General features: G+C 55.5%; 1 protein-coding gene, 1 long non-coding RNA gene and 1 other non-coding gene across 14 annotated transcripts in view; all 3 read right to left on the minus strand.

Moving 5' to 3' along the window:
* Positions 1-1,525: 1,525 nt before the first annotated feature.
* LOC134809663 (uncharacterized) lies at positions 1,526-3,118 on the minus strand. Its single transcript, XR_010155935.1, has 3 exons — positions 3,030-3,118; positions 1,868-1,931; positions 1,526-1,637 (listed from the first exon to the last, which is right to left on the minus strand). It is a non-coding gene; the product is annotated as an uncharacterized LOC134809663 (long non-coding RNA).
* Positions 3,119-5,863: 2,745 nt separating this feature from the next.
* AP1B1 (adaptor related protein complex 1 subunit beta 1) overlaps positions 5,864-14,890 on the minus strand; it is a 60,941-nt gene continuing 51,914 nt past the window's right edge. For 5 of the 12 annotated variants that reach the window (XM_016938918.3, XM_063807655.1, XM_054675659.2 and 2 more), the window contains 6 exons: positions 12,273-12,418; positions 9,795-9,924; positions 9,457-9,541; positions 8,631-8,717; positions 8,386-8,540; positions 5,864-6,903 (listed from right to left, as the gene is read on the minus strand). In XM_016938918.3, the coding sequence (XP_016794407.1) occupies positions 6,829-6,903; positions 8,386-8,540; positions 8,631-8,717; positions 9,457-9,541; positions 9,795-9,924; positions 12,273-12,418 (678 nt within the window). In that variant the 3' untranslated portion in view covers positions 5,864-6,828. Of the gene's footprint in view, positions 6,904-8,127; positions 8,541-8,630; positions 8,718-9,456; positions 9,542-9,794; positions 9,925-12,272; positions 12,419-14,890 lie in introns of those variants that run through there. The other 7 variants (XM_016938912.3, XM_063807653.1, XM_063807656.1 and 4 more) reach the window with 6 other exon arrangements.
* LOC112206820 (small nucleolar RNA SNORD125) lies at positions 11,171-11,266 on the minus strand. Its single transcript, XR_002941289.1, has one exon. It is a non-coding gene; the product is annotated as a small nucleolar RNA SNORD125 (small nucleolar RNA).

Consider the following 14,890-nt stretch of genomic DNA (forward strand, 5'->3'; position numbering starts at 1 on the left):
CCCAGGAGTTCAGTACCAGCCTGGGCAACATAGTGAGACCTCCTCTCTACTAAAAATAATAATAAAAAAAATATTGAATGAAATTAGCCAGGTGTGATGGTGTGTGACTGTAGTCCCAGCTACTTGGGAGGCTGAGGTGGGAGGATCAACTGAGCTCCAGAAGTCAAGGCTGCAGTGAGCTGTGTTTATGCCTCTGCACTCCAGCCTGGAGGACAGAATGAGACCCTGTCTTAAAAAAATAAATTAAATTAAAAATAAAGAGGGGAAAAGTAACTTCACAGTAGAGAAAACTGCAAACATGCAAACATTATCTTGGCTAGGTGATCCAGGCAAACGTGAGGTGACAAGAAATGTCGATAGCATGTCACCCTGATTATGATGCGTAGGAAAAGTCACCTGTGTGGTATTCTTTCTAAAAAACCATAATCCCAGGCTGACCATGAGAAAAACGCCCAACAAACCCAAACTGAGGGACTTTCTACAGAATACCCAAGCAGGACTCCTTGAAAACAGTCAAGGTCATGAAACACCAAGAATAGCTGAGAAACTCTCACAGATATAAGGAGGCATGAGTACCACGTGGAATGTGGGATTCTGGAACAGAAGGAGGACACGAGTGCACAACTAGTGAAACACGAATAAAAAACCGAAATGGGCGGCCAGGCATGATGGCTCATGCCTGTAATCCCAGCACTTTGGGAGGCTGAGGCAGGCAGATCACTTGAGGTCAGGTGTTTGAGACCAGCCTGGCCAATATGGTGAAACCCCGTCTCTACTAAAAATACAAAAATTGGCTGGGCGCAGTGGCGCATGCCTGTAATCCCAGCTACTTGGGAGGCTGAGGCAGGAGAATCACTTGAACCAGGGAGTCGGACATTGCAGTGAGCTGAGATCGTGCCACTGCACTCCAGCCTGGCAACAAAGGGAGGCTCCGTCTAAAAAAAAAAAAAAAAAAGAACTTTTACATGAAGAAAACTTAAAATATTACAGAGACATAAAAGAAAACCTGAATCAATGGGAAAGCATCTACTCCTGTTCTTTACATATAAAGATCCAATATTGTTATTGACATCATAACAAGAAGGCCATTCTCCATAAACATTTGATGTGATCCAAATGATACGATCAATTTTTTTTAAGGACAAACTAGTTCTAAAGTTCAAATAGAATGAAATAAGAGGGTACAAGAAGTTATCAAAACATGGCTGGGAGCTGTGGCTCACACTTGTAATCCCAATGACTTGAGAGGCTGAGGCAGGAGGATCGCTTGAGCCCAGGTGTTCGAGGCTGCAGTGAGCTATGATCATGCCACTGCACTCCAGCCTGGGTGACAGAGTGAGACCCTGACTCAAAAAATAAAAAATGATTGGGCATGGTGGCTCACGCCTGTAATCCCAGCACTTTGGGAGGCCAACGCGGGTGGATCACTTGAGTTCAGGAGTTCGAGACCAGCCTGGGCCACGTGGGGGAAACCCTATCTCTACAAAAACCACAAAAATTAGGTGTGGTAGCTCTCACCTGTAGCCCCAGCTATTTGGGAGACTGAGGCAGGAGGATTGCTTGAGCCTGGGAGGTGGAAGTTGCAGTGAGCTCAGATCACACCACTGCACAACAGCCTGGGTGACAGGAGTGAGACCCTGTCTCAAAAATAATAAATGAATAAAAATAAAAATAAAAGTTATCAAAACATGAATAGACAAATTATCTTGTATAGAACAGAGTCCAGAAAAACACCCAGATATATGTGGAAATTTAGAATATGATAAAAATGGCATTTCAAATCTGTGGGGAAAAGATGAATTATTCAGTAAATGGTGTGGAGACAAGTGGGGAACCATCTGGGGAAAAAGGGAAGTTGGATCCCTACCTCATTCCTACAGAAAGCCCAGATGGAACAGGATTGAAATGCAAAAATGAAGAGCAGACAAGTACTAGAAAGAAAAAATTAAAAGAAAATTACATCTTCAAAAGCCCAATTTCAGCATGGAAAAGTAAAAAGCAGTAACAAAATAGGGAGGAATAATGGTAAATCAGTAAGAAAAGGATCAATAATCAGATAGAAAAATGGCAGAAAATGTGAAGACAGCTCACAGAAAGGGACATACAAGTGGCTCAAAAACACATGCAAAGAGGCCCATTGAAAACATAGGAAGGGCCAGGCGCGATGGCTCATGCCTGTAATCCTAGCATTTTGGGAAGCTGAGGCAGGCAGGTTATTGAGCCCAGGAGTTTGAGACCAGCCTGGGCAACATGGCAAGACCCTGTCTACAAAAACATACAAAAATTTACTTGGTGTGGTGGTGCGCATTTGTAGTCCCAGCTACTCAGGAGGCTGAGGTGGGAGGATCACTTGAGCCTGGGAGGTTAAGACTGCAGTGAGTGGTAATCACATCACTGCACTCCAGCCTGGGCAACAGAGACCCTGTCACAAAAAAAAAGAAAAAAAAAAAAAGGAAAGAAAAGAAGAAGAGAAAAAAGGCCAGGTGCGATGGCTTACGCCTGTAATCCCAACAATTTGGGAGGCCGAGGAGGGCGGATCACCTGAGGTCAGGAGTTCAAGACCAGCCTAGCCAACATGGTGAAACCCCATCTCTAATAAAAATACAAAAAATAATTAGCCGGGTATGGTGGTGTGCTCCTGTAATCCCGGCTACTTGGGAGGCTGAGGCAGGAGAATCACTTGGGCCTGGGAGGCGGAGGTTGCAGTGAGCTGAGATTACACCACTGCACTCCAGCCTGGGCGACAGAGCAAGGCTCTGTCTCAAAAAAAAAAAAAAAAAAAAAAGGCAGCTGGGTGCAGTGGCTCACGTCTGTAATCCCAGAACTTTAGCAGGCAGAGGCGGGCAGATCACCTGAGGTCAGGAGTTCAAGACCAGCCTGGCCAACATGGCGAAAATCTGTCTCTACTAAAAATACAAAAATTAGCCAAGCGTGGTGGCGGGCGCCTGTAATCCCAGCTACTTGGGAGGCTAAGGCGGGAGGAACACTTGAGCCTGGGAGGCAGAGGTTGCAGTGAGCTGAGATCACACCATTGAACGCCAGCCTGGGAGGCAGAGGTTGCAGTGAGCTGAGATCATACCACTGAACGCCAGCCTGGGCGTCAGAGTGAGACTCCATCTCAAAAAAGAAATAAAAATTAAAAAATGAAAAAATAAAAAAAAGGCATGAGGACACTCTCTATAATGGGCTAATAATGGAAAAACCTCTGCGATATAAGCCCAACATGTATTCCACGCTACTATTTCCACACAAGAAGGGAAAAAAATCCAATTAGGCACTGCCAAGTCTCTTTGGATAATTACGTTGGTTTCCTTTGGGGAGGAAAATGAGGGAAAGGGGTAGGTTTTTACATCTGTCTTGTCTTTAGATTTTGAGTCATGTGAATGTGTTACCTTTTCAAAACAAGAACTAAAATAGAAAATGCATCTTGGGTATACCCTCTGGTTCAGCAGTTCCGGGGCTGGATCCTACAGCTACGTCCCTGCCCAGGCAGGAGGGTGTATGTGGGGAGTATTCGCTGCAGCATTGCTTAGGGTGCAGAAACAGCCTGAATGCCTCGCAGCAGGGACTGGCTAATGGTGGCCCATTCACACAAGGAAGCCTGAGGCGGTCTGCTCCTACTGATAGGGAAAGAGCTCCAGAAACGACTGTCAGGTCAGAGAAGCGATGTGCTAGCAGTGTCTAGGTAGGCCATCATTTGTTTAGTAAAACTCTATATGGATTTGCTTATACACATGTGCAGAATATCCCTGGAGGAAAATCAAAATCTAGTGACAATGTCTGCCTTCAAGGGAGGAAAATTAAGGACTGAGGATGGGGTGGGAGGGAGAACTTTATTCTCTGGCTGGCTGACCTCACCATGGTCCTGAATTACTTGCTCCACAAAAATGAACGCAAACCACTAGCTGAAAATTAAACAACGTAAAACCAGGTCCCGCAACAGCCTTGGCAGTGTCTGGTGCACAGAGGAGCCCATCGGCCCTTGGGTATGTGTTGGACCCTCCAGAAATAACTGGTTACTGTTGTTGGATTTCCTGATTGGCTGGGAAGGTTCAAGACGCTTGGGAATCTTCCCAAGAAAAGTCTGGGAAGTTCCCCAAGCTGCGGGATGCCAAGGCCTCCAAGAGGCAAGATGGGGAGGCCTGAGCGTGTCAGGACCAGGAAGTGCCACATGAGCAGGAGGGAGGCGGCCTGTGATGACCCTCAGAGGTGAGGGAGGGACAGGGAAGCTGAAGGGCACAGACTGGCTATGCCCTGAGGTACTCTTCCTAAGGCAGGGGCCCAAAGTAGCATCCTGTGTGTCTATTCTCCTGATGCAGTAGTGTGGGGGACTGGGAGCATGAAGGCCCTCCCTGCCTCAGTTTCCCTGCATGTAAACTAAGCCGCATTATATGCTTAGTGCAGTATATGCTGGGTCGCCTTATGCTGAGTGCTGTGGGGGTGAAAGAGGGGCCCAACTGTGGTGAGGCACCGCTCACAATCACCTGAGGCTTGAGCAGACTCATTCAAACACAAGGTGTCTAGGGATGGTCCTCCTTTCTTGCCAGCTCTCCTCACCCGGGTGGCTTGTCCTGGGCCTCCGGTGGGGACAGCGATCCCACACTTGCACTCTTCCGACCTTGCGATGGAGGGGTGGGGAGGTGAAGTGCCAAGCTCCCTGAATGGCTGAGCTGGCAGGCCATGGGCGTGGTGGCCTGTGCAGCTGCTTCCCAGGCAGAGTGCGAAGGTGTTGGGCTCAGGGGAGGCAGACGACATGGCAGGGTGAGAGTCCCTCTCATTAAGGGCTCACCAACCTCTAGTTCCATGGCAGGGCAGGGACTCCAGATGCATTTGGGCAGAGACTCTCAGGCGAGGCAAGAACCAGGGTTGCACAGTCAAGGGCCTTGGTTGGTTCTGGACTCTTTGGAGGGGCCACAGCTGGGCACACAGCTCGAGCCCTTGACCCTGGGGTCCCCAGGGCAGCACAGTGACACCACAGAGGTCAGAGGTGGGGCAGTGGAGGGCCAGGTGCCCCTGTGATGCTCTGCAAGAGGGCAGGCTGTCTCACCCAGCTTCCAGCAGGCAGGAAGGCAGCGGTGTGTGTGAGGTGGGCAGCACGTGGGGGGACTAAGTGCAGACAGAACACGAGGGAGCGGCTGGAGCTGAAACAGGCTGAGGGACACCTGGGCTGCTCCTCCCTCAGAAGCAGGCTGAGGCCCACCAGCCAGGAGGCAGCTCAGCCGACGAAGCCCTGCCCAGGGTCTGGCCACCCTCACTAGGAGCCAGGCCAGTGCCAGGACTGGGGCCACACAAGGTGTCCTCGGTGGCGGCTGGCCTGGTCCACATGCCCACCCCCTCTCCCACGGCTGCCCCTGACCAGGGGATCTCCCACGGCCCCTGGAGCCTCCTAGATGGCAGGGAGCTGGGGAAAACCACAAGGGGAGCCCAGCCTTCTGGCCAGCATCACAAGGCGAGGCAGTGTCAGCTCTGGGGGAGGTGGGATCAATGGCAGGAGAGGGGTCAGGGACAGCAGCAGGCTGCAGCAGTCAGTTTGCCAAGGATAGGATGGAGGGAAGGCGCTATCCTCAGAGTGCCACGGGAGGGGCTGCTGCCGCACATACCAGTGGAGCCTTTGACCCTGGGGTCCCTGCAGCCCGGGACTCCTGCCCAGAAGAGCCTCGGGCCTGACACACTGGCTGGGGACACACTTGAAGTCATCATTTTTATTCATTTTCTCTTTCTGAAAATAAGAGTAAACATACAATATATATTTTCTGATGATATATATTAGATCTAGTTACCGTAGGGTCAGAAAACCATCCCCAACCACTCGGAGGCAGCTTTCAATCCTGACATTCGGTGGAGGGGAAAAAAGTGTCTGTGATTGCCAAAAGCCGAATCTTTCTTTATTATTACACAGCAGTAACAGGAAAACCTAATGCTCTGTCAGACACAACTGAAACCTGGGAGGCCAGGAGGAGGGCAGCAGACACTACAGAGAAACCCCGAAGAAACCCAAACAGGAGGCGCACCCGCTTACCCAGCCCCATCTCTCGGCCCAGTCTTTGTGGCAGGAGGCCTGGGCTCAGAGGCGACACTGAGGAATGTATCACAGGCAGTGACCACCCTTGGGGCAGAAGTGGGGAGTTGGGGATAGTGCAGCTGCCAGTCGGTGGGGAGCCCGAGACAGGGGCTCTGGGAGCTTCTGCCTGGTCTTGACCATGTGGGTCAGCACTCGGGAGGCTGTGGCCCAACTGGCACAGCTGCAGGGCACCAGCCTGGTGGTTGCAAGTGGGTGGTGCAGGCCCTGGGCTCCTCCGAGCCTAGCTCTGCCCCTCTGCCGGCACCTACAGCTCCTTGAGCCCCAGGCCCTAAGTGAGCAGCTCTCCTGGTACCAAGGGGACCCCCTCCCTGCACACCCAGGCCAGGTTGGCAGGGTCCATCCCATGAGAGGTGGCAGTGGAGGGCCCTTTAACACCAACCGGAGAGACCAAGGAGCCAGGGGCTGCCGGGGCTGTGAGCCGGAGGGGCAAGCTCCACACTCACCCTTCAGGCACAGCTTCTGTGGCTGCTCTGGCTCTGTTTCCTTTGGTCCCCACCTCACTTAACCCCACATCACAGCCACAAGAGCAGGGGTGTCCCAGAGCACGGGAGTGCACTGCGCTCTCACCCCAGGAGGGGGTGGTGCCCTACCCCAGGGATCGGGTAGGTTCTGCCATCAGGACCAGGGAGCCCACTGAGTGGCCTGGAGCCCCGCCTGGTCCCTCCTGCGAGGAGGAAGATGTGCTGCCCCCGAGGGGCCTCCTCGATGGGGCGGGCAGAAGGCTGGGGCGGGCGCTGGCCGGGGTCTCAGTTCTTGAGGATGGTCTCGTAGGCCTGGTACACGTGCTGGGACACCTCTGGTGCTCGACACTTCAGGGACAGCTGCAGGGGAGAGAGGGGTCGGGGGAAAGAGCGCTCATCCCTGGGGTTCCTCTCAGGAAGGAAAGGGGTGGGGAAGAGAGCAGGAATCAATGGGACAGCGTGGAGTGCACACAGCCTGGCGGCAGCTGCGCCTGGCACAGATGTGAGGTAAAGCGGAGGGGGCGGCTGTCGCAGCCAGCCGGGTGTGGACCAAATATACTTGCAGCCCACACACCTGCTGTCAGCCCAGTCACCAGAGCCCTGCTGGCGAGCAGTGTGAGTCACGAGCCGGAGGCTGCCAGGGAGTGCCCGGCCCCCACCCTGAGGGCTGCCCGGCCCCCCAGAGTCCCTGAAGGTCTGGGGTCCTCAGGACTGAAGCCTGACAGAAAATCCCGAGGGGGTGCGGAGGGCTGGGAGGGAGCCTGGAGGGGTGCTGGGCTCATTCCTGGTTTCCTGCGTAGGAAGCAGGCACGGTAGAGACTTTGCCTCCGCTCTGGGGCCTGAGCTTGAGATCACAGGCAGAGGAGAGAGGAGCCCCCACCCATCCACTCTAAAGCACTGGTTCTGCAGGGTGCAGTTAGGAAGTGGGAACAATGGAGTTCCGCAGGTCAGCAGCAGCCCACGGGCCCTCCAGGTCTCCTAGGAAGGACTCTGTGCACACTGTGAATGTGTGGAAGTGGGGTGTCAGCACCTCAATCAGGGCCACCTGGCTGAAGCCCCCCGGGTGAGGTGAGGCCAAGAGATGAGGTGCAGACAGGAGACATGGGGTGCATGGGGGCCATGACAGGAGACAAGACTGGGGAGGGCGGACGGGGAAAGAGAAAGCGATCTGCTAACCTCTAAGTCCTGCACCACGGGCACCAGCAGGTAAGGTGACATGCAGCAACCAAACACAGGGAGACGGAAGTTACCACCACCGAAGCCACGCCACAGCCCCCCACCGACCAGCACTGCCAGCAGGACCCAGGAGGGGCAGTGTCTGGAGGGCCATGCCTGCCAGAGACTCAGGGGTGTGGGGGAGAAGCAGAGCTTGGGGCTGTCCGGGGCCCTGGAACAGCGGTGCAGGCCTCCAGGACAACTGTGTGCCCCAGGGAAGCCATTCTCTAACAGGTCTACCTCAAAGGCTGGGAGGTTCAGGCTCTTGGGAACCACTGTCCTCCCAGCTGGACATGCAGGCACTCACAGGACAGGGCCAGGGCCTGTGCCCAGCAATGTCACTTCCCAGTCAGGGGTGCCAAACCAACTGCACCACCTTACAGGGCCCAATTTTACACAATCTTCTAGTCCAACTCACTGTTCCGAGACCCAATTAGTGTCTTATCTGGGTAACCTGACGGGGTTGACTTGGAAGCTTTCTAGAAAGGTCCTTCTCAGGGACCAAACTGATTCTAGTTCAAGCCAGGCTTGAAGGGACGCTTGGACCGCATCCTCCACCAGGGCCACCCCCTGGCATGGGACGAAGGGGAGGCTCCAAGGTTGCAGGGCGGGTGCCGGGGCTCTCACCGTGCAGCTGGGGTTGCCCGGCTGGATCCGCAGCTCCGCCAGCACCCAGATGCCGTTGGTCAGCTTCAGGGACTGGTAGAGCATGTCCTGGCCCTCCACGTTCCTCTTGGCGACAGTGAAGATGTTGCTGCTCTGCAGCTTGCTGCTCGCAGCCTCTGTGGGGTCACATGGCCGTGAGAGGCCCCAGTCAGCGCGGGGGCCTGGGTACAGGCGAGGGGCTGGGGTCGGAGGCTCGGAGTCCTCACCTGCATTGAGGGGGCAGTCTCTGATCTGGAACTGGGCCTCATTCTCATTGGGAATATCCTTCCATGTGGCCAGGAACATCTGCCGGTCTGCGGGGTGAGTAGGGTGGGGATGAGAGGCGAGCCCCTCATAAACCTGTGGGCCCTCTGTAGCTCAGCAGGAAATGGGTCTGGCCTTTACTGTGCCACGTGAAAGCTGACAACAGGCACTAGCTGCCGCACAGCCCTCCTGCTTCCCTAAGGACACCCTCCGCTCTGTGAGGGAGGCCCCAGTGCCGCTTCCAAATGACCCTGGCTTCCTGCCTCCAGGCCTTGGATCTCCCCTCCCCACCCCCACACGCCTTCCTCCTCCTCCGTGAGCAGCTTGCTCGTTAGTCACAGCCTCCCATGCAGGGCTTCTGTGGCAAGCAAGAGATGACATGGGCCAAGGGCTCCACGCAGCCAGGGGCAGGGTGCAGGCCGTCTGTGTGCTGTGATCAACACCCTTCTTGGGGGTTCCAGAAAGGGCACAGAGGAGGGGGTTACCAGGTGTGGGGCATGACCTGGGCTCGCTGCAGCCCATGGGACAAGGCTGAGGAGCGAGCAGGAGAGCCTGGGAGTGGGGTGAGTTCCATGTGGCACAGCCCACCTGCCAGACCAGAACTGGCCACTAAGGCCGGGGGGGTCCTGGGTATACCCCTCACTCCAGGCCCTGCAGGGAAGCAGCAACTCCCTGACTCCATTTACGGGCAAGGCAGTCCATCCGGACCTTGGTAAAGGCACCACCTTGGCCAGGTTCCCAAGCCACAGCCCCATTTCAGGCACCCCAGCGGGCTCCCTCATGACTCACCCATCTTCCCGTCCTCCACAAAGAGGATGTGCAGTGGGTACAAGGTGCTGAAGTAGAAGACATCGATGTTGTTCTTCACGGCCACCTAGGCACAAGGGGGTCCCCAGTCAGTCTCTGGGGCTTGACGCCACCTCTGAGGCCCCAGGAAGAGTGTCACTGAGCAGATTCTCTCCCAGGGCCTTCCCTGGTAAACACACCCCTTCGTTCCCCGACCTGGGCCTCCCCAACACATCTGCAGCTAAGAGCATGACTCTGCAGACACGACCTTCTACTGACCCCAGTGGGGCCCGGCTGGTAGGTGAGTAAGGACTGGGGTGCCTGCCCTGCCCGGAACCCACCTGGAGGTTGTTCAGAGGCTCCATCTTCATGACCGAGCCCACCGTGCTGAGAGGCAGGGAGATCTCCACTGTCTGGTTGGGGCTGAGTGGCGCGTGGACCTGGAGGGGGGCGGCGGGGGCCAGGCCAAAGCTGGGGAGAGAGAAGCCCCACAGGGATGGCAGGGGGAGTAGGTGCTGATGCGGGACAGGTGAGCTCCTCCGACTCAGGAGCTGGGACTGTGGTTGGCAGGGAGCCTCTCACCATGCCAGCCTTCCCATGTTCTGGACCCTGGACAGAAGGATGGGCTGTGGGTCCCCTCCCCCAGATGGCCATCTGGACAGAAAGAAAGAGCCCCAGGCCAATTGCTCTGCTCTGCCCCAGCCTGGCTGCAGGCCTGAAGCCCAGCTCTGTTCCTCTCCTCTGGGCCAGGCACTGGTGGGCCCAGGTAGGCAGGCCTTGCCCTGTCCTGCCCTCAAGGAGCTCTGTCTAATGCCAGGGGCCTGGAGTATAAGCTGCTTCTACCTTGAAAACTCTGGGACCACCCAAGTCTCTGCTGCCAATCCTCAACTCCCAGAAGGGATCTGACCATCCCAAGCAAGACGCTAGATTTTACTCTCTTGGCCAGAACTTGCCAGGTCACACAGTGGCCACAGAGAGATTCAGGAAAGCTCTGCTTCTCTGCAAAGCAGCACAGTGACAAATTAGGAAGATCCTCATGGGTGTGAGACACGCCAGCCGCAGGCTCTTGGAAGGTAAGTCACAGGGCATGGGACTGGGGGCACAAACCGAGGGCTCAGTATACCTGGGCTGCGGATTCAATATTATACCTGTTCCTAGCCTCATAAAAACAGAGCCAGGTACACCTCTTCCTATCCTCTAGATGAGGACACCGTCTCAGGGAGGAGCAGGCCTGTGTCAGACCCCATAGGGTGAGGGCGCTGCTGAGAATCAGAGTTTGGGCTGTCTGACCCCAGCCTGTGCTCTGCCCAAGAAGCCATCAGCCTGCCTGGGACACAGAGGGAGACCATTTGGGGAACCCCAGGTCCGCTTGGTGGCTCAGCACACTAGGCTTTCCTGGGATCTCCACTACTGCTCACTATGTGAGCTGTCCAAGGAGCCCAGGTGTCATTACCTACTAAAAAGGGGTGATGGCAGTGACTTTGCTGGGCCATCAAGTGGCTCAAGTGAGACAATACTCCCAAAGCCGGTGCCACAGGGCCTGGGTGCCCAGGAAGCATTCAGCACACAGTAAGTTTGCTAGAGGCAACCATTGGAACCACCTCTCGGAGCCTGGTGCACTTCTGTGGCCTCCAGGGTCACATGAGGGTAAGTGGTAGAGCCACCCCTAGCCCCGGTCTGCCCAAGGGTCAGGACCTACTGGCCCCCAGGCTTCCTTGGGGAAGCAGCCCCTTCAGTCAACTTCTTAGAGGCTCAGTTTGCTCATCATGAGCGTGCTCAGGAAGAAGAATCATCAGGAGGGGCTGCCAGGGGTCCCCAGGGAGTCCTAGCCTCACTGGCTGGGTCCATGACGCAACCTTCCCACTGACACCCAGTGTAGCGGACCCGGTGGGGAGGGGCCTGAAGCAGCTACCGCTCCCAGAGGCCCCATCTGACACTTTAATCCTCTGCCACAATGGGGAGGCTGGTAGGCAGGCCTACTCCCCACCAGCCTTCTGAGAGCTGGTCCCTAAGATGGGCCCCTCCTATGTGGGGTGTTTGCCAGAGGTGGGCTTCTCAGCTGGAGCAGGGCGTTTCTGTCTGTAAAACACTCCTTTGGACTGTGGAGGCAAAAATAAGGGGGGCCAGGTGTGGTGGCGTGCACCTGTAGTCCCAGAGACCCAGGAGGCTGAGGCAGGAGGATTGCTTGAGCCCAAGGGTTCAAGACCAACCTGGGCAATACACTGAGGCCATCTCAAAAAAAATAAAAACTAAAAAGAAAGACGTCCTTTCCCACTCAGCCTGGTACTTTGGAGTCCATATGAAGAGGCCACTTGGGGGTAAAAATCCCACTGCTTGGCTGAGCACGGTCGCTCACACCTATAATCCCAGCACTTTGGGAGGCCGAGGTGGGCAGATTGCCTGAGCTCAGGAGTTCGAGACCAGCCTGGGCAAGATGGTGAAACCCCATCTCTACTAAAAATACAAAAAATTAGCCAGGCGTGGTGGTGTGCACCTGTAGTCCCAGTTACTCAGGAGGCTGAGGCGGAAGAATTGCTTGAACCCAGGAGGTGGAGGCCGCAGTGAGCCGAGATGGCGCTGCTGCACTCCAGCCTGTGTGACAGAGTGAGACTCTGTCTCCAAAAGAAAAAAAAAACAAACAAAACCCAGTGCTTCAGAGAGTTTTGGCCTGAGCGGTGGTGGGGAACATCCTTCAGAAAAGGGGCACTGCCCTCCCCCCTACAGCCCCCACCCCTGCCTGCAGTCCCCAGAACAGACTCCGAGTGGGTTCTCTCACAGGCCTCCTCTTGAGAGGTGCGCTGGCCTCAGGGAGCTCTCACCTGTTGCGGTTGAACTGGATGGCAAAGTCGGTCATGACCTGCAAGGCCTTGTTGGTCAGCTGCAGGTCCATGGAGATGGAGCCCACCTGGCGGGTGAAGGTGCCTGAGATCTCCAGCCCCTTAGCCTTCATGGCTGGGAGCCAGACCTGCAGGGAAGAGGGTGCGGAGGGGGCGGGTAGGTGCCTCTTCCTGCAGCCGAAACTCAACAGCCCACCTAAGGGTGCTTTTTCTCTCTCTCTCCTGCAGGGGCCTCCCAGATCCAGCACCCCCACCTTTACTGCTAGGGGATGAACAGGTGTGTACTGGGAACAGAACAATCCCATGTACCATCTAGGGCCACCGCCATGATGGGCTGCCTCTCGGAGCAGCTCGGGGTAGGGAGGCACTTCAGCGCTCCAGGGCTGACGTTGAGTCCTCAGAGGGCAATGGAGGGATCACTTGGGAAGTAGGGCTGAGGGAGGCCATGAGCTGGCAATGGAGGGATCACTTGGGAAGTAGGGCTGAGGGATGCCATGAGCTAAGGACAGAGCTCAGTGCCCAATGGCATCCTGGGCCTCGGCCAGAATCTGGGCCTTCCTGGCCATCACCGCCTGTCCTCCCTTGCAGGAGGCAGGGCTGGCCTTTGGCTGTAGAAACTGGTCTGACCAAGGACAGTACCTAAGAGGACCCCTCGCCTGGCAGGCCTTCTGCTGCTTGGCTGCCCTTGTCATTCAAGTCTCAGCTCAAGAACCACCTCCTCCTGGAACCCTGCCCCCAGGCTCCCTCGCCCCAGTGATGTTATGGCAGATAAATATGAGCTTGTGTCTGTCTCCCCTGTACTCAGAGAGCTCGCTGAGGGAAAGGCTGTTTTTCTGTCTTTACCACCTTGGCTCAGAGCCTGGTGTGAAACCAGTGTTTGGGGAGTGTTTGCTGAGCAAACAGCATGAGTTAGAGCCCTGCCATGGAAGACATCCACCAGCGGCATCCTGTGGGCTCACAAACGCCTCTCAGGCGGTTACTCTCCTGTGGACGGCTCACAGGCCCCTTGAGGTGAAAAGGCTCAGACCCCACCGACAGCTTCCGCAGCGCACTCAGTGCCAACAAAGGTCCCACTGTCTCTCAGGTTGCCAGGCCAGAAACCACAGAAACATCAGGCACCAGCCCCCCACCCCACCCTAACCCCCTTGAGACAGTCACGCAACCCAAGTCCTGTGAAGGCCACCTCTTACATCTGCCTCCAGGACCTCCATTTCTCTCCATCTCCAGAGGTGCCACCAGCATCTAAGCTGCCACCAGATTTCCCAGGTAAGACAGCAGCTGCCAGGTGGCACCCCATTTCCACCCTCTCCCCCTTTCCACAGCAGCTGATGTTACCTTGTGAAATGCAAATCTGATCATGGCACCTCGAGAAACTCCTTCCAATCCTGCAATGGCCTCCACGGGCCTTGGCCTCCACAGCCTGGTGCCCATCTGCTCCCCAGGCTTGGCTTGCCCCTGCCCCTGGGACCTCACACTGGCTGTTCCCTCTGCTTTGAAAGCGCCTCCCCACCCCCATCCTGCTCGGTTAACCCTGAGCACGCCCCCGGACAGATCTGTGAGGACAGAAAGCACCCTGCTTTTGTTCTTGGCTGTGCCACGGCGGCTGAGAGAGTATGCAGAAGCTGGCTGAACCTGACCGGGGGCATGGCTCTCTCATGGACAACTCTCCAGGGGCCCCCCCATCAGGCCTCCTTTCCCCTGGCCCTCTCTCAGTCGCCCATGGCTGGGGATGCAGACCACACTGCTCTTGGTCACTGTGGGTTCACGGCGTCTCACACAGGTCCCAACAAAACAATCTTCAATCTTTACTGGATGAACCAATGAACTGTCACCACCAGCAGACTCAAATGGTGAGGAACCCAAAAGTTCTTATGCACAGACAGCCTCATTCCTTAGACCAACATGGTTGGCCAATGTCTGTAACCCCACAAGCAGGGTGTGGAAATGCATGAGGAATGAACAATTCCAGGTGGCCACAGCGCTGTTAGGAAGATGTGGATACCTACTGAGTGATTCTGAAGGGATAGTGCACCCACACCCTAGAACCCTCCCATGACCAAGGCAGTGGGGAAAGTCCTGCCCGTGGCAGAAAAACTCCTCCTCCAGGCAGCCTGCCCTGATGACTCTTGACTAGGAGATCCCCTCCCCTCTCCTTTCCAGCATGCTCTGTTGGATACACTCATCTGACCCTTCACGAAGACAAAGCAGGGATAACACTGGTAAGACAAACACATGGCTGGGCGCAGTGGCTCACACCTGTAATTCCAGCACTTTGGGAGGCCGAGGCAGGTGGATCATCTGAGGTCACGAGTTCAAGACTAGCCTGGCCAACATAGTGAAATCCTGTCTTTACTAAAAATACAAATAATTAGCTAGGCATGGTGGCAGGTGCCTGTAATCCCAGCTACTTCGGGAGGCTGAGGCAGAAGAATCGCTTGAACCCCGGAGACACAGGTTGCAGTGAGCTGAGATCACACCATTGCACTCCAGCCTGTGTGACAAGAGCAAAACTCTGTCTCAAAAAAAAAAAAAAAAAAAAAAAAGATGAACACACAAGCCTAGTGCCAGCTTGCCAAAGGCCAGCTCCAGGCTTACTTTTC

This window comes from Pan troglodytes, chromosome 23 (genome assembly GCF_028858775.2).
Source record: "Pan troglodytes isolate AG18354 chromosome 23, NHGRI_mPanTro3-v2.0_pri, whole genome shotgun sequence".
NCBI classification, from domain to species: Eukaryota; Metazoa; Chordata; class Mammalia; order Primates; family Hominidae; genus Pan; species Pan troglodytes.